The sequence below is a fragment of the Leopardus geoffroyi genome, chromosome B2 (genome assembly GCF_018350155.1).
Source record: "Leopardus geoffroyi isolate Oge1 chromosome B2, O.geoffroyi_Oge1_pat1.0, whole genome shotgun sequence".
NCBI classification, from domain to species: domain Eukaryota; kingdom Metazoa; phylum Chordata; class Mammalia; order Carnivora; family Felidae; genus Leopardus; species Leopardus geoffroyi.
The window spans coordinates 8222789-8244974 of NC_059332.1; the positions used below are offsets into that span (position 1 = coordinate 8222789).

At 43.5% G+C, this 22186-nt stretch overlaps 1 protein-coding gene across 8 annotated transcripts in view; it reads right to left on the bottom strand.

Annotated features, from left to right (window-relative positions):
• The window catches only part of CDKAL1 (CDK5 regulatory subunit associated protein 1 like 1), a 715645-nt gene that overhangs the window by 29818 nt on the left and 663641 nt on the right, over nucleotides 1-22186 (bottom strand). For 6 of the 8 annotated variants that reach the window (XM_045497240.1, XM_045497244.1, XM_045497245.1 and 3 more), the window contains one exon: nucleotides 20636-21746. The exons of the other annotated variants lie outside the window; for them this stretch is intronic. In XM_045497240.1, coding sequence (XP_045353196.1) covers nucleotides 21561-21746 — 186 coding nt within the window. In that variant the 3' untranslated portion in view covers nucleotides 20636-21560. Of the gene's footprint in view, nucleotides 1-20635; nucleotides 21747-22186 lie in introns of those variants that run through there. 8 annotated transcript variants of the gene reach the window in all.

The following is a 22186-nucleotide window of genomic DNA, read 5'->3' on the forward strand; positions in this document are numbered from 1 at the left end:
AGTCAGTGACAACGTGGGGAGAAGGGAGAGGCTCACAGTGGTGAGGGGACCGTCCTGGCATGTCTTTTTGGATGACAGTGAGCCTGGGTCTCGCTCTCCTGTGTTTTCCTCATGTGAATGGGCAGTGAACGGACAGCCTTGTTTTCCCTTAATTAGTGTTTTGTGGCTCGTGACATCAGAAATGTGCTGATATTGAAGAGTCTTAGGAAGAAGTTAGTGACGAACAGAAGAAGTAAGTCCATTATTTTGAAAACGCCTGGAGGATTATGAAGACCCCAGAACCCCAGATCCTTTTAGGAAGTAGGTAGGAGAAGTACTTCTCAAAAATTCATGGTTAGACAGTAATAGCAAATGCCAACCTAGGTCTTTTTCTATATGACTCTAAAATACAAATTCTTATGTCCGAGGAAACTTACTTTAGAGAATCTGATTAATCTTAAGAGCTTATCAAAATAAATTTTCTGCCAAGTGAATCGCAATTCAAAGCAAATCTCCACTGGTAATTTGAAGGTTATCCCCAAAGATATTTTAAAGCTGTCATGAGCTCAAATACTGCATGCATTCATGGAAGAAGAAAAATAAGATTAGTGTTTGTTAAGTAAAATTATTTGAGTGGGTAATTTGGGATGAGGCAATGAGTTAATAAATTAAGGAAGGAACAATAGTTCCTAGGCAATTAACACTATAGCTTTGTAATAATGAATATGGTTTTGTTAAGATACTCCAAATAATAAAATATGACCCTTGAGCAACACAGGTTTGAACTGCGTGGATCCACTCATACACGGATTTTTTTTTCAATAGATACAGTACAACATTATAAATGTATTTTCTCTTCGCTACGATTTTCTTAGTAACATTTTCTTTTCTCTAACTTACTTTACTATAAGAATACAATATCTGAGATAAATAACATACAAAATATGTATTAGTCTACTACCTATGTTATCAGTAAGGCTTCTGGTCAACAGGAGTCTATTAGTGGTTAAGTCTTTGGGGACTTAAAAGTTATACCCAATTTTCAACTATGTGGGAGGTCGGTCCCCCTGACTCCCTCATTGTTCAAAGGTCAACAGAATATGTTACAATGCTAACTTTTCCACTATTAGGACATGGACATAAAGATGTAAAACTCCCCCAGACCACTGACTGCTTACCCTTGCTAGTTACGAACACTCAGACAAGAACACTGAATATATACCAACGTCCAAAAGAAAGCATCCGTTGTCCACACTGATTAACATAACCCGCCTATTGATTACTATTTATTTTCATGGGGAATGAGAGTGAAAATTAGTTAGCAACTTTGGTCTGTCACATGTTGGCTTAGCACCCTCTCCAGGGCCTTCTGATCGATCTGACACCAACACATACAAAGATGACAGAAACAGACAAAATTATAATATTGGCACAGCACATGGGCGGCATGAAGCAGCCAGGTAAGCCCACGCTTCTATCCCAGGCCTACCCTATACCCTGCAAGGCGAGGAAATCAATGCTTTGGCAGGCCGGCGGGGGACTTGAGTTTAACCATTTTATTGGATAATGAACTTCTGGGTACCTTAACGTTGCCTCAGAGCAAGGAATGCTGGGTGCTTACTTCTGGTTCATCTAGGGAAGCATTATAGAAGCATACTCCACTCGCACTCCATCAGTTATTTGCTAATTGTTAAAGTTGAGGTTAAAAAAAAAAAATGACTTTAAAATAGCCAGAGCATTTTCCTCGGTCATGAGACTACTGACTGGAATCATCTTTCTTGTATAAGCCACATATATAAGCACCACCTTCAATTTCCAGCTTCTGTTTCTTTTATTTATTTTGAGAGGAGCACAAGGGAGGGGCAGAGAGAGAGAGAGGGAGAGAGAGGGAGACAATCAATCCCAAGCAGGCTCCACATTGTCAGCACATTCCCCACTGTCCAATGATGGGTTCCATCCCACCAACTGTGAGGCCGTGACTGAGCTGAAATCAACACATGGATGCTCAACTGACTGAGCGCCCCAGGCGCCCCCGTTTTTGTTTCTTTAAAGAGGAGTGAGAATTTTGGTCCCTGGTGGTAAAGAAATCTGGGTGGAAGGTCCTCCTGCCCTTGCCCGTTTTTTTACACTCTTACAGGTATCTTGCTCGCCATTTCTGTCAATCACCAAGACATTCCGTCACTCACCTATATCACGGCTTTCCAAAACTTCCAACTTAGTCTCCAACAAAATCGTGACTACACGTCTCCTTCTTTTCCAACTCACATTTCACTTTCATAATACGCATATATTACGCATATAATCAATATATTAATTAATGAATATATGCATTAATAAATTACAGAGCTATAATAAGTAAAATGTCATTTTGGGAACAACCCATGTGCCTCTTGGGGGCAGAGGTCCCGGCATGCTACGCAGAAGCTCCCAGAGCTGTTTCATGGCATACAGGGGCAGGAGAGCCAGTCAGGGGTGTCTACTAAGTCATGGCTTGCTACAAGAACTTCTACTGGACTTCCCAGTTTGGATATGTATTTTTTCCTTGACAGCGTTTATCGTTTGTGGGTGTCGTGTTCTACACATTTCCTTCTCTTTTGATTTTTACATTTTTTCACACAGTGTGCAGATGACAGAATGATTTGTCCTGTAACTGCTCAAAGGGTGCACATTCTGGAGAAAATTGTGGAGGGCTGAGAGAACACTGGCTGTTCGGCAGAGCATTTCCACATTTTCCAATATCCTTCCTTTGGGATTTGTTGTTTCGTCCTAGCAGAAGAGACTTCTAATAGAATTGCTAAACAGGCTACAGGGACCACTGGGGGTCTTCTGTGAGTCTACTGCGATTGATCTGTGATACAGGGCTATTGTCTTCCTTTGGTTATTCTGATATAAATGTCTTCAGGCATTTTTATATTAAATGTGTACCATATTTAATAACAGACATATTTAATAATAAGTTTTCCTTAGCGACGAGAACCCACTTCCCTTGGTGCTGTTGGAGGTGTGAGGTGTGAGAGGAGGTGTGAGAGGAGTCAACTCATATTGACTCAGTTTCCAGAACTCATGAATTATTCATGAACCCACTACGCCATTACTGCAGAAATAGAATGTTTACTTTGCGAGAGGATGTAAACACCACCACAAGGAAGAAATTAGTCCATTTCATAAACATTAAAAAAAATTTTTTTAAACACTCATTACTGAGACACAGAAAGAGACAGAGCATGAGCGGGGGAGGGCAGAGAGAGGGGAAGACACAGAATCTGAAGCGGGCTCCAGGCTCCAAGCCGTCAGCACAGAGCCCGACGCGGGGCTTGAACCCACGAGCATTGAGATCATGACCTGAGTCGAAGTCGGACGCCTAACCGACTGAGCCACCCAGGTGCCCCAGAAATTAGTCCATTTCAAATGGGGACATTCCATAAGATACCGAGCCTGGTTTCTTTCACAAGCCAGTGACACAGATAAAAAGGAAAGAGATCAACATCAACTTAAAGGACATTTCAGACATAAATGAATCAAATACAGTGAATCTTGTTTGGCTCCTGATTCAAGTAAGTCAGAAGTAACCCAGTATCTTAAGACTATGGGGGACATATAGACTATGTATTGGTTGATATTAAAGAATTAATGGAAGTTTTATTGCGGTTATGTAAGAAGATATCCCTCCCTAGTTTTAGGAGTATACTTAAGTTTTGGGGGACACATTACATGCTGTCTAGTATTTGTTTTAAAATTCTCTGACAAAAACTTAAAAGTGAGGCAGCAGGTAGAGAAAATAGACCAAACAGGTATGGCCGCATGGCCGATGGTTACTGAAGATGGGTAATAGGTACATGAGATTTGTTGTACTCCAAACTTGCAAATATGTTTGGAGATTTTTATAGTAAATTGTTAAAACGATCTAAGGAAACAGGAATGCATAATCCAACGGAGTGAGTTGCCAAAGATGGACTTCTAGGAAAACAGTTTGGTGGCTCCTCGAAAAGTTAAACATAGAATTACCATATGACCCAGTGATTCCGCTCTATGTGCATACCCCGAAGCACTGAAAACAGAGACTCAAGCAAATACATGGACAGGCACGTTCTTAGCAGCACTAGCCACAGCGGCCAAAAGAGAGACACAGCCCAAATATCCATCAGATGAGTGGAATACAGGGATAAATAAAATGTGGTGTACACACACACACGGACACGAATATTATTCAGCCGTACAAGTTATGAAGTTCTGATACATGATACAATCATTATTCCAGGTGAAATAAGCCAGACAAAAAAAGGAGAAATGTTGCATGGTTCCACCTCCATGAGGTGTGCAGAGTGGGCAAAGTCATAGAGACCGAAGGTAGGACAGAGGTTCCCAGGGCTGGGGGAAGGGAGAAGGAAGAGATCATGCTTAAGGGGTACAGTTTCCGTGATGGAAAAGTTTTGGAAATAGAAGCAGTGGTTGTAGAGCATTGTGGATGCAGTAAACGCCACTGAAACGTTCACGTTAAAATGGTTAATGTTGTGTTATGTGACTTTCACCTCAATTTAAAAACGCAAGGTGGAATTCTAACCATCAGGAGGAAGGATTTTGAAGGGCAAAGTCAGGGTCCCTCGCACGACCTCCTGGAAACATCAGCGAGCGAACTGGAGCTCTACATTTAGCCATTTTCTCCGTGACCAACAGAAATGACGTGTGATCAAGGGAAAAAGTAATAAATGACCCTTAGCATTTAGAGGACACTATATTTTATAAGCCTACACAACATTTTACTGAAATTAGCTTCTTTGATTCCTTACAGGGGAATTTTTCATGTGATTATATTAACTCAGGTCTAGAGTCCTTACTTAGGAAAAAACTCCTGTTGGGGCCTAATTGAATTAAATCCCCAGAATCAGACTGAATTTTAATACATTATAGATTATCACTGACATCATTATTCTGGTTGACAATTAGATCTGTCAGATCGTGGCGTAGGGTGGCGATAACTGTCAGCATAAATGCCTTCCTTGACATAAATAAGTCTTCTCCGAAGTCTGGAGAGTAATTTGACACTAGGTTAGTAAAAAAGAAAAAAACAAGTTGAAACATAAAAGGTGTCCTACCTCTCCACTTACTGAAACCACTGGCCCAAGACACCACCGGATGGTAAAGTGATCATTCCACACGTAAAAGATGAATCCAAGGACTACATTCCATTTCCTCCGTCATCTCAGCAACTTCGTCTCTGTACGCCTTCCTGCGGACAACTTTATTAACCTTTTTTTTCCTTCCTAAAACTAATTTTTATTCAATGTCATAAGTACTTTCATCCCTTTCCATGATGCTCTCCTCCTGGATTCACTTCGGGGTCAGACCGTGGATGGTACAATGGAGAATGAGCAGATGGTACTTTCCGAGGGGTCGGCCTTGGTGGGAACCTGGGGTGCGTGAGCTGCCGGAACATTCCGAAAGGTGACAGCGTGGGCAAGAGAGAGAGGCTGCAGGAGATATTCAAATTCCTCAGCATCTGAATCCCCTCCTGTCCCAGGAATACTGATGTGGCGTGCCTCAGGCTAGCCTTGGATTTCTGCCTGTTGACGATCATTTCATTAGAGTGTTAAAAATGGAGTCTGAAACAGGTCTCCTCATTCCCGGGCTGGACGTGTGCTGAGTAGGGAACACTTAGCAGAACTCTTTCATAAGAGGAGACTAGAAGCTGATAAACTCACACGGTGTCATTTAGTGGATGTAGACAAAAGCCCTGCTTCACGATTTTCCTCTCCCAAACCGGCCAGATCAAAAGTAACAAGACGAAAATGAACGAGAAGCTTCCATGTTCCTGTATCGCAGAGCTGGGCACTCGCGAAGGAGGGAAGGACACCGGGCCCGGGGTGGAACCTCCACCGGCTGTGCCCCATCAAGGTCCCCAACCACCGAGAAATTCAGGGGTGAAATGGGTGCGAATGGATGACTACCAACTCTCATTCGTGGGGGTCACACATTTCTTCACCAGAAACAAAGAAAATGAGCTTCACCCTTGTGTTTTCACTTGTAAACTCATGTCAGGGTGCAGAGAATGAAATGAAAGAAAAACTCAGAGGGGTCGATGCACTTCTCTGTTGGGTACTTCTCCATTTTCAAACGTGAGAGTGAGGCTACAGGAAACAGGACAAGTGGCCTAAGACACGGACCAGGTCCCTAAGTATGGTGGGGGTTGGGCGGGGTGAGGCAGCTGGTGAGGAAGGCTTAACCTGGACGGCTGTGGCCTTAACACTTTTCCATCGTTTGTCTCCTCTTTTTTGTTTTGTTTTGTTTTGTCTTTTTAACTGACCGCTGGAACCTCACTCCAGAGGCTTCGTCAAGCAATGCTAAGTAGATTCGGACACTTTTTATTTTTCATTGTTTTAAGTGGTGACCACATTTGTATGGCTAGTGAAATAGGTTTTCCACTTTTCTAAAATGCATTTATTTCTTTAATTAGAGAGTGGGGGAGGGGCACAGAAGAGAGGGAGCCACAGAATCCCAAGCAGGCTCCACGTTGTCATTGCAGAGCCTAACACTGGACTCGGACTCACGACCCATGAGATCAATAGTTGCCTGCTCTGGTAGGACTGTGCCAGCCAGATGCCCCTAAAAACTTTCCTTTAAAATCGATACATAGGGGCGCCTGGGTGGCTTGGTCGGTTAAGCGTCTGACTTCTGCTCAGGTCAGGATCTCACGGTCCGTGAGTTCGAGCCCCGCGTCGGGCTCTGTGCCGACAGCTCAGAGCCCAGAGCCTGCTTTGGATTCTGTGTCTCCCTCTCTCTCTGCCCCTCCCCTGTTCATGCTCTGTCTCTCTCTGTCTCAAAAATAAATAAACGTTAAAAAAATAAATAAAATAAATAGATAAATAAATAAAACAGATAAATTTCAGTTTGCAAAGTAATTGACTGGAGGCAAAGTACTGAATAAACAATTCTGCCAGGGGTACGAGGCTGGGACAAGCTCCTGAGGGTTCTAGATTGGTCACAGCTTTTTGTTGGCTGATGACAGCTAATGCTTTATTCAGCGTCCACTAAGGACAGGCCACTGTAAAGAGCTTTTTCACATCTGGCCCCTCACAACCCTGCGAGGTGGGTATCATGAGTGCCACTGAACAGAAGGGAGTTGTGTCCATGAGGTTAAACACGCTTGTGTCAGATCACATGGTATGAGAAGCCAGGATCTGAACCCAGGTCCAATGGCCAAAGCTCTACCGAAAAAGTTCTAACTCCCAGGGCGCCCAGCTGGCTGGGTTGGTAGAGCATGTGACTCTTGATCTTGGGGTTGTGACTTCAAACCCCACGTTGGGCTTACTTAAAAAACACTACTCCCTGGTTCCTCCTTGCACAGCGGGGGCTGTTCCCTCTGACCTCTGAGAAGACCTTCCAGGGAGCGGCCATAACGTGCACCTGCCCGGTGTCCTTCCGCGGGTTAGAGATCAGAACTTGTCCCCTCCTTCCTTCCCTTCTCCTTTGAGCCGTACAGGGGCTGGGGCCCATTTCCATGACTTTTGTTTCCAGGCTGAGCACTGCTTCTTCCCCGGAACCCGGAGCTGCAGCTCCATCCTGATGAAAACCCCCATCTTCCGCAATCTATAACCAGGTGTGCTGGGAGGGGGCTGTGCCCACCGACCTCAGTGCAGATTCAAACATATCAAAGATTCCAAGTTTTAAAGGTGTCGGACTTCCGTGTCCATGAGGAGGAACTCTATTTCCACTCGCACCCCGGCAGGAGATTAGCAGCCTGAAATCACTTTGACAGTGTGGGCGCCCTACTGCATATACCACGGGGAGTTTTAATTCCAGCCTGTGAAATTGTAATTGCTTCTCCAGGAGAAGCGAGGAATCCTGGGTAATGGCCACAGCCGAGCTCAATGTCAGAGTTGCCAGTCGCTGCCACATCAGATATTACTTGCTGTTATTCAAAAATCACTCCAGCTTTCCATATGGGAAGTCGAACTGGGGAGCGAAAGTAAATTAACAGCAACTGTCAGCTGTTCAGAACAGCACAGACAGCGGTGTGACAGGGGTGGGTGACCTCCCATCAAAAAAGGTAACTTTTTCTCTTCTTTTGGTTACGATAAAGAGTTTCACAAACAAATTTCATTACTTAAGGTATGCAGCCAAATGATGTCATCGTGAAGCAAAAAATAATCTGGTCCAAACGGCACGGTAAGAGGAAAGCTGCCAATTTCTATTCACTCCTTTCTGGAAAGAATGGATGGGGTGGGGAGTGGCCCAAAAGAGTAATTAAAGTAATGAAGATAGCAAGTCCGTGTCAGGTTGATGTTCGCAATGGATTAAAATTACCTGCTATCAAAGTTAAACTGTCTGAGAAATTGCTTCCTGGCTATGTTTGGCATAAAGAAAATTTGGAGCCACCGCATCTGATTACAAGACATTGAGAGGCAGAGAAGATTATCTGCAAAGGGAAGGACTTGTTCTCTGCCACCTCTGAAGACGGGGGAGGTTCTGAAGTATCCTAAGTGGTTCTGAAATTAATTTTTTTGCTACTGAGGGTCAGAGAGGAAAATGAAGGGGCTGAACATAACTGTTTACAGGGAAAGAGACACAGTTTGTGGCATTGCTTTTTTTCTTTTGTTTTTTAAAAATTTACTTATTTATTTTGAAAGGGTGTGTGTGCATGTTTGTGCATGTGCAAGCAGGGGAGTGGAAGAGAGAGGGAGAGAGAGGATCCCAAAGCAGGCTCTGAGCTGTCAGCACAGAGCTGGACAAGGGGCTCGAGCTCATGAACCGTGAGATCACGGCCTGAGCCGAAATCAAGAGCTGGACGCTTACAAACTGAACCACCCAGGCGCCCCGCTTTTCTGTTTAAGTCATGACAGAAAATTCACATGAAGGCTTCACTTGTCTTCATTTGATGATTTTTAGGGCAGATATCAAGTATTAGATTTCACTTTTCTGATCAGAGAAAATCTGCCCTTGGAAGGTCCTTCTCTTAAAGACGACCCCGCCCCAGTCACATCTCCACCCACCTCTCTGCCTGGCTAAATCAACTCCTGGGCAGCAATCTGCTTTCTACTCCTTGCTTGTCCCACCTGGCACCTGCCCGTGCCCTTTCAATGTACTTAGCATCCTTTGCCTCCATCTTTACGGGGCTCACCCTTCCTAGAGAAAGCCTTTGTGGACCTCCCCAGTCTGGGTTAGATGTCCCTCCTGGGCTCAGACAATTCCCTGTATTTTCTACCTCGAGTAGCTGGATTACAACTGCCTCCGGGCTTCTCAAAGGTAGGGACGGTGTCTGTCCTGTTCGCTTCTTTCATCCCAGTGCTAAGCACAGTTGCTTGGCACACAGTTAAGCACTCGCCAACCACATGCCAAGTTGTCTTCCCCTTGAGAAGTCTCCATCCCACTTCTGGAAGGGACTCTTTTTTCTCCCAGGGTCCTCACATTGCCTTAAGCATCTCCTAAAGCTTAGCTACCTGTGTTCATGGTCTCAGCACGTCTGCCGGTGCCCTGCCCACCCCTTTCTGTGACACCAGCTAAGGTACACTGCAGGCCCACAGACTCTAGCCTGAGAGCGGTAAAGTGCACTGGTTAAGAACAGGACTCTAGAATCAGACTGCCTGGTTTATAACCTTGGCTCTGCCACCTGCCAGCTAGTGACCTTGACGGGTCACCTCTCTGTGCCTCAGTTTCCCCATCTAGAATAATCATTCCTTCTTCAGAGTGGCCATAAGGTGTTACATATGCTAACATATTTACAGTGCTTGGGAAGGGACCTGGTTCTATATAAATGGCAGCCATGATGATGAAGAGGTGAGGAAGAGGAGGCTGTTACTCGTAATATTATGGCTACAGACATCGAAAGTGTTTTTGGCTACTACTTCTATTTGCCTTGACTCTTGTGCCAACCAACCCTTGAACGAGATTTCTAAAACCAATAATGGCAAACTACAGTGACTTCAGCTTCTTCCCAAGTGGTTACCCGGGACCCATCTCCTTATTTCTGTTCCATTCCAGGTCCTCCTACCGTGTCCATTCCTGGATTTTTGCATTGGCTTCCTGTTCCTGTTCCAATAGTAGAACAGAAAATCCAGCTACTATGGCTTAGACTCATTGTCTCATTGCCTCAGAGAGTGCTGCCTAGCTCCAGTCACAAAGGCCATAAATCTTAAACCCAACTACCAAGAGTCGAGAAATTTCCCTACTGGTAGAGGATGAGTTAGCATGTTTTCTCTCTTAAAGTCATGCACAATGAAAGGAGGCGCTTATGGTAACAGAGTCGTGGAGTGACATAGCCAGCCGCTGGAACACTGGGTCGTTCCGGGACCTTGGGCTGTAAGTGACTCTAGTGGATGGCCAATAACCTGTGTGCACTGAACAGTCACAGGCTGAGGCAGAAAATCCAGCCCAATCAAAGCTACCAAACCTGGTAGAGAGTAAACAGCGCCCCTGGGTCAGTCTTAGGAGGAAAAGGTGAAGGTCTACACTGCTCCAGAGAAGAGAAGGCAGAGATTTCAGATCTGGTTCCGGAAATCAAGGACAATGATCCGTATATTACAGAATACAACACAGTTGTAACAAGAAGTCTATAAGCTCAGTATAATGAGTATGTATTCCTTCTTATAAATTCCACTCAAGCTTCTTTCTATAACTCAACTTTCCATAACCCCATTCCAGTGGAGAAACAAAAGTCAGTCTAGGTCAGTGCACACACAGTGCCCCCAGACTCCCCCCCCCAACCTCTTCCTGCTGCCTTCTCTCTGGGACTGGGACTAAGAGCTCAGGGGATGGAGACAGGTGCAGGGGACACCTCTGACCCAAGCTGGCACTGGGCTGCAGAGATATTCTTAGCCGTGACGGGAGCCTTAAGACACGCACTCAGTGATGACACATTTCTGGACACAGGTAAGTCCAGAGTTCCACCCCAAAGCATCTCTTCACCAAACACATCACTTGGGAAGCCAGCTTAGAAAAGTTCCAAACTAGAGAGATGGCCTCAGACAAAGTCACTTAACTCCTCCTAACCTCAGTGTCTCCATCTATAAAATAAGTGGGTCTTTTCAAACTCGATGCTTTCCGTGAGCCCCTCTCGCCCTTATTCTAGGCTGATCTGTAGGGTTCTCCACGCTGGCAATTTCAGGCAAAACCAGGTCCTCAGTGAAGCCCAGAGAAACACACTGATCCCCTTCCGTCAGGCGCTGAGAAAGAGCAATCTTTCCATGTAACCTACTTAAATCTCAACTCAAATTTCAAGTATTTCTGCACGAAAGTTTAAATTGTCTGCCACACTGGGGAGAAACAGAGCCTGTTTAAGATTGATTACCAGAAGGCAGCCAGCGGTGAGTTTCTAGGAGTTGACATTTGTGACTTTAGTGTTGGGTTGCCACAGGTTTTGCTTTTAATATTAATTGAAGTTACCACAGCTCCCCGGATAGACAGGCTGACTGCCACACAGCACGAGGAAAAGCTGGTGTTAAATTGCTTCCCCCCCACCCCCCAACCTGCCTTTTGATTTACGTGTCTAAAGGCATTAAAAATATTCTTCAGCCTGAAATGCAGCATTTTTAGCTACTGAATTTTCTTGTAGCTTGTATAATTCTGATTGCCCGAGGCAATCTGGTTTGATGAGATTACATTTTTTTAGACTGCCATCTGACCAATTTCTGCCTTTTGTAAGACTGCTTTGGAACTTTTGACCTTTCTAACTTCAAACATCTTGGAGGGTGTTGTGTTAAGAGGGAAAGAGAGAAGAGGGAACTTAATTGGAGACTTTGGAATCTTGTTCTGAGCAGATGAGGTTAGAGATCTTACACACAGAAGGAATGTATGAGAAGAAAAACTATTGGAGAGTCAGAGACAAAAAAAGATATAAAAACAGGAAAGGTGGGAAGTGGTCAAGGACGACAGACACAACAGACGTTCCTTCGAAGGTTTGAAGAGCATGCTCTTAAATGAGACAAAATCCAACCTATCCTGAATGTCTCTCCAGGTAAAAATTTAAAAGTAAATTTCAAAAGATCCTTTACTCCCACTGGATGGGACCCAGACTTTCTAAGCTCCGTCTCTTGGTTCATTTTCCATTCGACTTCTGATTTCACTCTTGTAACCAAATGAGACAGGATATTGACTGTTCACCACTGTTTCCTGGGAGAGAGACTGGGCTGTGGGCAGGTTTACTTACACCCAAAACAGGGAGCGGAGACCAAATTATAGTCCAGTTTTTCTGGTCTCATAGATGTGACACGTTTCAATATGGCAGTGGGCCAATAATCAGGAACTTAGCCTTTTCCTGTGAAGGTTGGAACTGAGGGTAGTGGGCCAGGACTTGGTGTCTGTGGGCAGCAGAAGCCCTTCTCTTATATCTCAAATGACACCAAGTAGGGCTGCAGAAGTCATACTGGCTAAAAACAAAAACACAAACAAACAAACAAAACAAGACAAAAAGCCAAGAATATTTGTTCTCTAAGCATCACAGCCTGAGATGGTTATCGCAGGTGGCTTTTGGGTTAAGTCTTCACATAAATTTATCGAGAAGAGAGCATATGAATCCTTAACTAAACAGGAGTATTAACAGGATCTGAGATGCAGAAGATCAAAACCAGAAGGCTGGAGTCACTCACTTGAATCACAGCAGACGTACAGGGAAGGTAGCAGGTGCTGGAGGATATACGGTTGCTGGGACCCCGGAAGCTATTCGACGTGAAAATGCCAAAGCAAAGATTAAGGTTCAAAGATGCTGAACTACAAAGAGAGGGGGCTGCCTCTTACTGAGACATTTTCTTTGTTAAAATAATGATGAGCTCCACACATCTGGTTATGCGGTATGTGTTAGAGCAACGGGCGTAAGACCAACCAACCCCTGGTATCAGCAATACCCGTGTCAGTGACAGCGGTGACAAGAACCACCACCCGCTGGCTAAGCTGAGGTCGGCTCTCAGTTCTCCTGGAAATGGACAAGTGTAGTGGCTTAGCAGCAGATGAAAAACTCAAGGTGAAGCCTTGCTTCGTGGTCCTGAAAAAGTGGTTATTCCATTGTGCATTTCCAAAAATGTCGGTATATGGTACCAGAAGAACTCACTGGTTGGAGCATCAACAGGAGAGCCAACTGTCTTCCACACTGTCAACGCATATCTTTCCAAACAGGCATCTCTTCAGAGCCTGAAATGCTTAGAAGTCTGTTTAGAAGCCTGGAGTGGCTCTTCCTTGACTGTCGGCTAAAGTCTAGATTCCTTAGAACTGCATCAAAACTGGCATCAAAAAACTTCACAAATGTGACCTGAGACTTTAAAAAAAATTTTTTTTAATCTTTATTTTTGAGAGAGAAAGAGCACGAGTGGGGGAAGGGCAGAGAGAGAGGGAGACACAGAATCCGAAGCAGGCTCCAGGCTCCCAGCTGTCAGCACAGAGCCCGATGCGGGGCTCGAACGCACAAACTATGAGATCATGATCTGAGCCTAAGTCAGACGCTTAACTGACTGAGCCACCCAAGCACCCCAACCTGAGCTTATTTCTTACTATCTAGCTATACTCTTTCTCAAATTCACAGTGCACTTTTATACTGTAATTTGGCAAAATAAGCATAACAAAACATTTATCACTGAAACCATTTCTAAGTGCATAATTGAGTGGCATTAAATAAATCCACAGTGCTTGTGTATGTAAGCATCACCATTAGCTTTTTACAAAATTGTTTCATCATACCCAACATAAACTCTGTACCCATTAAACAGTAACTCCCTCTTTCCTCCTCCCCTCAGCTCCTGGCAACTCCTATTCTCCTTTCTGTATCTACGTATTTGTCTAGTCTAGGTAACTCCTAGAAGCGGTATCACACAAGATTTGTCCTTCTGTGTCTGGCTTATTTCACTAAGCATAATGTTTTCAAGGTTCATCCATGTTATAGCATGTTGTCGGGATTTCACTTCTTTTCAAGGTAACATTATGTACTACATTTTGTTTATGCATTCATCTATCAATGAAAATTTGAGTTGTTTCTACCTTTTGACTACTGTGCATAATGCTGCTAAGAACACTGGTATATAGGTATCCGTTGGAGTCCCTACGTTCTTTTGGATTATATATGTAACTAGAATAGAACTGCCAGTCATATGGCAGTTCCAGGTTTCAATCTTGAAGAACTGCCAAGGTATTTTCCACAGTGGCTGACCCATTTTACACTGTCACCAATAACATGTAAGGGTTCCAACTTCCCTACACCGTCAACATTTCTTTTGATGGCAGCCTTCTCAACAGGTATGAGGTAATAACTCACTGTGATTTGGGTTTGCATTTTCCCAATGTCTTAGCATATCAAGCATCTTTTCCTGTGCTTCTTGGCCACGTGTGTATCTTCTTTGGAGAAATGTCTACTCAAGTCCTTTACACAACTTTTAGTTGGGTTGTTCAATTTTGGGTTGTTGAGTAATATATATTCTGGCTATTAATCTTTTGTCAGAGATAGGATTTGCAAATATTTTCTCTCCCATTCTGTAGGCTTTGTGCTTTCTTGATAGCTTGATAGCTTTGTGCTTTCTTGTGTCCTTTGATGTACAAAGTTCTTAATTTTGATGAAGCCCAAAATTATTCTTTTGTTTCCTGTATTTTGGTATCACATGTATGAAATTATTACCAAATCCAAAGTCATGAAGAATTTCCCCAATGTTTTGTCTTCTATAGGTTTTATAAATTTAGCTCTTAAGTTTATGTTGGTCGTTTAGCCCCTTTGAGTTAATTTTCATATATGGAGTAAAGTAAAAGTCCAACTTTATTGTTTTGTATGTGGATATACAGTTTTCCCAATACCATTTGTTGAAAAGACCGTCCTTTTTTACTGGTCTTATCAAAAATCAATTGACCATATAAGTGAAATTTTTTTTCTGGGATTTCTATTCCATTCTATTGATCTGCATGTCTGTTCTTGTGCCAGGACCATGCTGTTTTAATTATTGTAGCCATATTGTCAGTTTTGAAGTTACTAAGTATTTGTTAGTCTTTGAATTTTATTTTTCTTTTTCAAGATTGTTTTGGCAATTGCATTCCATATGAATTTGAGGGCTGATTTTTCCATTTCTGCCAAAAAGGGGGGGAGCTGTTTTGATAGCAATTACATTGAATCTGTAGCTTGCATTAGGTAGTGTTGATATTTTAACATTAAGTCTTCTAGATGTGAACACAGGATATCTTTACATTTATTTAGATATAAAAAAAAATTCCTTTCAGCAATGGTTTATAGTTTTCAGCGTGCAAGTCTTTTAACTCCCTTGTTAGGTTTATTCTTCAGTATTTAATTCTTTAGATGTTATCGTAAATGGAATTGCTTTCTGACGTCTTTTTAAATGGCTCACTGCTGTGTATAGAAACACAACTGATTTGTGTGTGTTGATCTTACAATCTACAACTATGCTAAATTTATTAGGTCTAACAGCTTTCTTGTGAATTCTTCCGGATTCGGTATACATGGGATCATGTCATCTGCAAATACAGTTTTACCTCTTCCTTTCCAATTTGGATGCCTTTTATTTATTTTTCTTGGCTAATACCTCTCATTAGAACCTCTCGCACAATGTTTTATAGCAGCAGTGAAAAAAGGCACCCTTGTCTTGTTCCTGATCTTAGGGAGAAAACTTTTAATCTTTCACCACTGAGTATGGTGTGGGCTGTGTGTTTTCATAAATATCCTTCATGTTGAGGAGTTTCCCCTCTACTCTTGGTTTTCTAAGAGGTTTTTGTCATGTAAGGGTGCTGGATTTTGTCAAATGCTTTTGCTGTGTCAGTTGAGATGATCAAATGCTTTTTTCCCCCCTTCATTTTATTAGTGTGATATGTAATGTTGATTGATTTTATGTTGAACCACCCTTGCATTCCTGGGATGAATCCCACTAGGTCATGGTAGATAATCCTTTTAATATGCTATTGAAATCAACTTGCAGATCTGCTCAGTATTTTTGCATTTATATTCATGAGGGCCATTGGCTTTCAATTTTCTTTTCTTTATTTGGCTCTACCGTCAGGGTAATGCTGGCCCCAAAGAAAGAGTTAGAAAGTATTCCTTCCTTTTTCATTTTGTTAAAGTGGATGAGAAGTACTGGTGTTAATTATTCTTTTTACGTTTGGTAGAATTCACTTGTGAATCCATTTGCTCCTGGACTTTTTTTTTTTGTTCATGCTGTTCAGGGGAAAGTCTAGCGTTTAAGGGAAGAAAGTCCTGCTGCGAGGCATTTTCTTAAGAGGGCCGAGTTCCACAAAAGAATTTTCCCAGGGACACCTACCAATACACTTAGTTCAATCTAATCTTCACTCACCAGATGTTTAAATTACTTCTGGCTATTTCAAAACAGATCACACCTGCAAGAGTAAAGGCATCACGCAAATTCATCCTGCAAGGGCAGAGACTCACAAGATAGCACCAGGAACTACATTCAGGAGTGAGTGCCATCAGAGTCATTCTAAAGTGACTCTGAGGGAGATAACACAACTTAAAAAGCAAGCTGTGGTTTGTAAGTAGCCTCAATACTTATGCATACAGTATGTGGATGGTATGCTTTAGTTCACAAAGGTTGGACCTAAGTATAACAAGTCTTAACTAAACAACATGCTTTATATTTATTTGAAATTCTCTCGCTCTGTTTAAAAACCCCATGTGTCTTATTCCCTTTTATGGAAATTGGGGGTAAAAACAAGTTAAAAGCTTGGATGTTGGAATCAGTCTGGAATAACATCTATAGTTACTGTTATTAAGTAGGCATATTAAAAGCAGATTACATAAACCTAGGTGTTAAAATTTGTAGTTCTTTAGGCTTTTCTGAATTCCAAGTTTTCTCTGACCTTGATCCAAGGTTGTATTTTTTACAATGTATATTGCATTTTAAAAATACGATGTAAACTGTATTTTTAAATGTATATTTTAAATATATATATATGCATGCATATATATATGTATATTTACATAAATATTTTTTTTTCCTGGGCACTTGCCCATCAATATTCATAAGTGTATTCAGATGTCCATAAACCAGGAGGACTGCAAGAGGCCAAATGAAACTCTTTGCTTCAAACTCTACACAGTTGGGATGTTTTGGCTATGGAACCCCAGGAAACAGTACTGGTAGGAAATAATTGACAGAAAACTAATGAAGAATAATAGTGTCTGCATTTCCTTTTACCCCCAAGGCAGGGTGGGGGAGGGTATGACTTCTAGGCCTCCTATTAGTCTGCTTGCTCTTTTCATCTTTGGCCACAGAAAATCTCCTTCTTGATCTCAGATCGGCCACCCAAATCTGGGCCCCACACCGTTCATTAATTTGATCTCCTCAAATACAGCTGCGATCCATTTTCTTTGAATTTTTCTTCCTTTGCTGCATTTGTTAGAATTAGAGCTTAAGTCCCTTGAGGCAAGAATCTTTTTATTCCATATATAATTCTTTTGGGTGGTCGTGAGTTAATATCAGAATTGAAAACCACCTAGCCCTATTTATAAAATTGGTCTGCATGTTTAAATGGCTAAAGTAATCATGAAAAGGGACAAAAAACTGTGGTGCCAAGGACATACTACTTGATATACGTGATCCCATTTCAGCTTTCAATGACCCTGTGGTGGGATCGTGTCCCTATTTCACATGAACTTCAGAAAGTGACCTGGCTGCAACTTAACCCGAACTTTTGCTGATGTCAAAAACCTCACGCTCTTTCCCTAAACTATCTGCCTCCAATTTGTACTGAGGTCTGAACCTGGTTGCTTCAGATCCTTGACTCCTTTATGGTTTCTTAACTCAAATTTTATAGTTTTAACACCATAAATGCTAGCTCGATGGAAAGGCAAGTGCAAATTCATTAAACACGTGCTATTCATAAATTAAAAAACTAAAAAAAAATATTTTGACAAATAATCAGGACCCCAGATTAAATATAAATTTGGCATGGATCCCAAAAAGGTTGCCCCATAGAGCTGAGGTTTTCAAGCTTTCTTTTCTTAACATTTATTTTTGAGAGAGAGAGAGAGAGAGACAGAGCATGAGCAGTGGAGGGGCAGAGAGGGAGGAGACACAGAATCTGAAGCAGACTCCAGGCTCCGAGCTGTCAGAACAGAGTGGACACAGGGTTCGAACCCACGATCCGTGAGATCATGACCTGAGCCGGAGTTGGACACGACAGAATGAGGCACCAAGGCGCCCCGGTTCTCAAGCTTTCTTGACTCGTGGCACCCCTAGACCAAAAGGAACAGCTAACCATTCTCTTTACTAAGTAGGTAGGTACTAACAACTTAGTACATACTTGTGTCTTACTATCTTACAAAATCTGTGTGAAAAAAATACAAGTATATTGAAATACATATTTCTTTTATTCCAAACTTACCATAATTACTTAACAGAAGCTGTGCATCTATGGGGCACTGCACAACTTCTCAAACCTTGAAACAAAATCATCTGCGGTTCTGGTTCCACATTTTCACTTGATACTTGCTTTTTGTCACAGCAACTGCCTAAAATCCAGCCTTAAACATGGCACCTTCAAAAAGCGTGCACCCCAATGTTGAAACTGAACCATTTTGAGTGAGTAGTTTGCACGGTATCTGACAGATGTCGGTGTTTCCCTCAAAAATCTAAAATATCCTGGGGTGCCTCAGGGGCCAGGCAAATCTCAAGAATATCTTTTTCCCTCTCTTCTTTCCTCTCTCTCCCTTCCCCCCGCTCCCTCTTTCCCTTCCTTTGCTTTCTTCTATGTTTGTTTTATGATGATAAAACCTCTTAAAGCTTCATTTGTAACTCCAACCCTCTCTTTATGACGAAAAATTTCAACCTGGCTTGAAGTCGGCAGAAAAGCATGTTTTGACTGAAAGACATATGGGAATCTGATGTTTAGACACATTTTCCCAGAAACAGAGCAAAGTTTTCACCAAAGAATATTTTACGTGATCCTAATGACTACCTTACACTTGATGAACCAAGGAAGATGGAATGAAAGAGGGAGAGGGAGTGAAAGGAAAGGAAAAAAAACCTGATCAATAAATCTTCTTTACGTAAACGCGTGATGGTGGGAGGTGGGGTCTCTGGGAGCTGAATGGGTCCCGAGGGTGGAGTCCTCACAAATGGGAGACTTGGAGAGCTCTCTCACCCCTTCCACCGTGGGAGGTGCACGAGCAGACGATGAAGCAGGAAGTGAGGCCTCACGAAATACTAAATCTCCCCAGGGCCCTGATCTTGGACTTCCTAGTCTACACAATCAGGAGAAATAGATTTCTGCTGGTGAAAAGCCGCGCAGTCTACGGTGGTGTTAACGGCAGCCTGAATGAACCGAGACGGATCCCTTCAGAGTTTCCTTTTCGGCAGGAGGGATGACATTAAAAAACCCAAAAAAGACTTTGGTCCTAAAAGCAAACCTGAAAAGAAAATAAGCACAACAGGAGCTATGCTTATAAACTGCAAGTCGACTGTCCCATCGTGGCTGACTTTTTTTTGAAGTTTATTTATTTCTTCGGAGAGAGAGAGAACGAACAGGGGAGGGGCAGAGAGAGAGGTAGAGAGACTCCCAAGCAGGCCGCACACCGTCAGCGCGGAGTCTGACGGAGGCTCGAACTCAAGAAGCGTGAGCCTTAGTTGGCCACCCAGAGGCCCCGTGGCTGACTTTTTGTTTGAATCGGGACAGTCTATGTTATGCTGTGCTGACAACTCCCAGTCTCAGTGGCTTAAGCCAACAAAAGTTCCTTTCTTGTTCTACACCTGTCTAGCACGTCTACACCTGCTCCTTGCACTCCCTCGGGGACCTCATCCTGACACGTGTGCCTGTAATCACCCTTGTGGCGGGAAGAGTGCATGGCCACTCAACACGTCCGCCTCAAAGACACGACCCTTCCGCTCCCACTGCCTTGGCCACGGCCGACGCCGGCCACGAGGCCAGGCTGAACTCCAGGCCGATGGGAGACGCACGGCAGCCGTGTGGGCTGGGAGGAGAGGACCTGGAAAGGCAAGAGCTTTCCTGCCTTCGAAACCTGCTTCTGCAGCCCCCCGTCCCCCGGGCTCGTCCTGTCCACAGGAGAGCGGTCTTGTCAGCGACCACCACACCCGCTCCCCCCTCCCTCCCTCCAGCAGGACGTCTCGGAAAACCGCAAGCTGGGTTTTCAGACCACAGCCACCCCTCTGGCCGACTGGTCACCAGGACGGTAAACGAGATCACGTGCAGTCTGGTCCCCACTGCAGGGCTTTTTATGCTTTCTGAACCGAAGAGCTGAATGAGGTTGCATCCTGACTGGGGGGAAGGAAACAGCGGAAGCGGGGAGGGGGGCACCCTGTGTGGCTGAAACAATTCTTGAGAATCCCCGCCGCGGCTGGTGAGGGGCCCTGGGGCTGTTACAGGACGGCCGTCATGCTTTCACGGAAAGGACAACGAAGGAAGGAGAGTGGAGGCAAGAAAAAGCACACAGCAGGAGGGGGGAGTAGGAGGGCAAGAGTGGGGAAAGGGTGGGGGGGGGGGACAGGAGCACCGTTCTGGTCTCCAGTCAGTGACGGGCGCAAAGTTCTTCTTAAGCCCCGTACCGCGTGACTCCAGGCTGTCGCGCAGGGTGAGCCCGAATGCATGCTCCGCTGGGGACCCTGGGAGGGACACGGGCAGGTCCTCCGCATTTGAAACCTGACTTCCTCTTAGAAGCACATGCTGGGTTTGGAGAAATGTACTGACACTGGTTTTGTTTTCCAAACTCACCAACTGATGACATAATTAAATTTTTATTCGGATGCCTCGAAAGACATAAAAGGCTGAAACATTTTGACATAAAAAGAAGAGCTGAACAGGGTATGAGTTTAAAGATGAAGCGTCCTATGGTAACCAGAGGGCACCCGATTTCCCTGTGACTCCATACCGTCCAAGTAACATTTAAATTCTGATGTTCGTAAGATTGCTTAATAAGTCAACTCCTTTCACGTCAGTGAAATAAGTCACTGTATTTAGTAAAGGCCAGTGATGTCAGGTAGAAATAAATATTTGATGTCACCAATCAGAAACATCAGAAAAGGGGCACAGCTGGTTTTAGACAAATCGTTTTTGAAAGTTTGCGGGTGCTGAAGACGTGGGGGGATTCCTTGCACTTGTCAAAAACGTCGCCGAGAGCCCCGGAACTGGCGACTCTCCCTGTGCCTTCCAAAAGAATTCTTGCTTCCAAATGCAGGTTTCTCTATAAACTTTTCAGGAACACATCTGCTGTGAAAAATAAGATGTTCGTAGCACCGGGACTCCAAACAAAGCAGAGAGAGAAAGATACATTTTTAAAGGTTTAATGAAATTCAAAATTCTTCCCACACAAGGAAAAGATGACTGTGTAATTAGGTTCTGACTTGAAGACAAGAGGTTGAAAGAAAATGCAACCCCTTGCATTTCTTGCCACAAATAAACCAAAAGGAGCTTAATTTAAAAGATATGCCATGGCAACAGTTAGTAGGTTTTAGGTCAAATAACCAATGGCCCAACTCCACGAGAGACACAATCCGCCTCATTAAAAAGTGTGGCTGGAGCAGAGGCAGGGAGACCAGGATAAATGACTGCTCTTGGAGTACTGATGTGATTGCTGTTCTGTTCATTGAAGATTTTTATTAGAAATTTATTCTTCTCCAATGTTTCATTTAGTTGTGTTTTCATTAGAGATTTTGACAAAAAAAGGCGAGAAGAAGAGCCAACAGAGCCAGGCCCACGGACACCCTCAGTGCACGGTCTCGACGGAGATTTTGCAAGCGGAGGGCCATCCTGGAGCTCGCGAAGTCTCGCCCGACGGCAGAAGTGTGGGATACTGAACTCGGGTGATTCCCAAGCCTATTTCTGAGTTCCTAGGAAGACGGAAACATAGAGGGGGGAAAAAAAAGATTTAAAAGATGCAAACAAGCCCTACTGTGATGTCAAATAACGAGTCCCTATACAAGGAGCTTTTTTGTCTTTATTGAGATGCAACCGACACAGAACATTGTTACCGTTCAGGTGTACAACCTCATCGTGTTTTGTATGTTCCAAAATGGCTACCACAAGAAGTCTAGTTAACATCGACTACCACGCATAGTTACAATTTTATTCTTGTGACAACTTTTAGGATTTACTCTCTTAGCAACTTTCAAATATACAACTCAGTATTGTTAACTACAGTCACCACGCTGCACAGTATGTCCCCAGGGCTCATTCACACTATAACTGGAGGTTTGCGCCTTTTAACCACCTTCGGGCATTTGCCCATCCCCACCCCAATCCATCTGTTCTCTGTAATTATGAGCTTGTT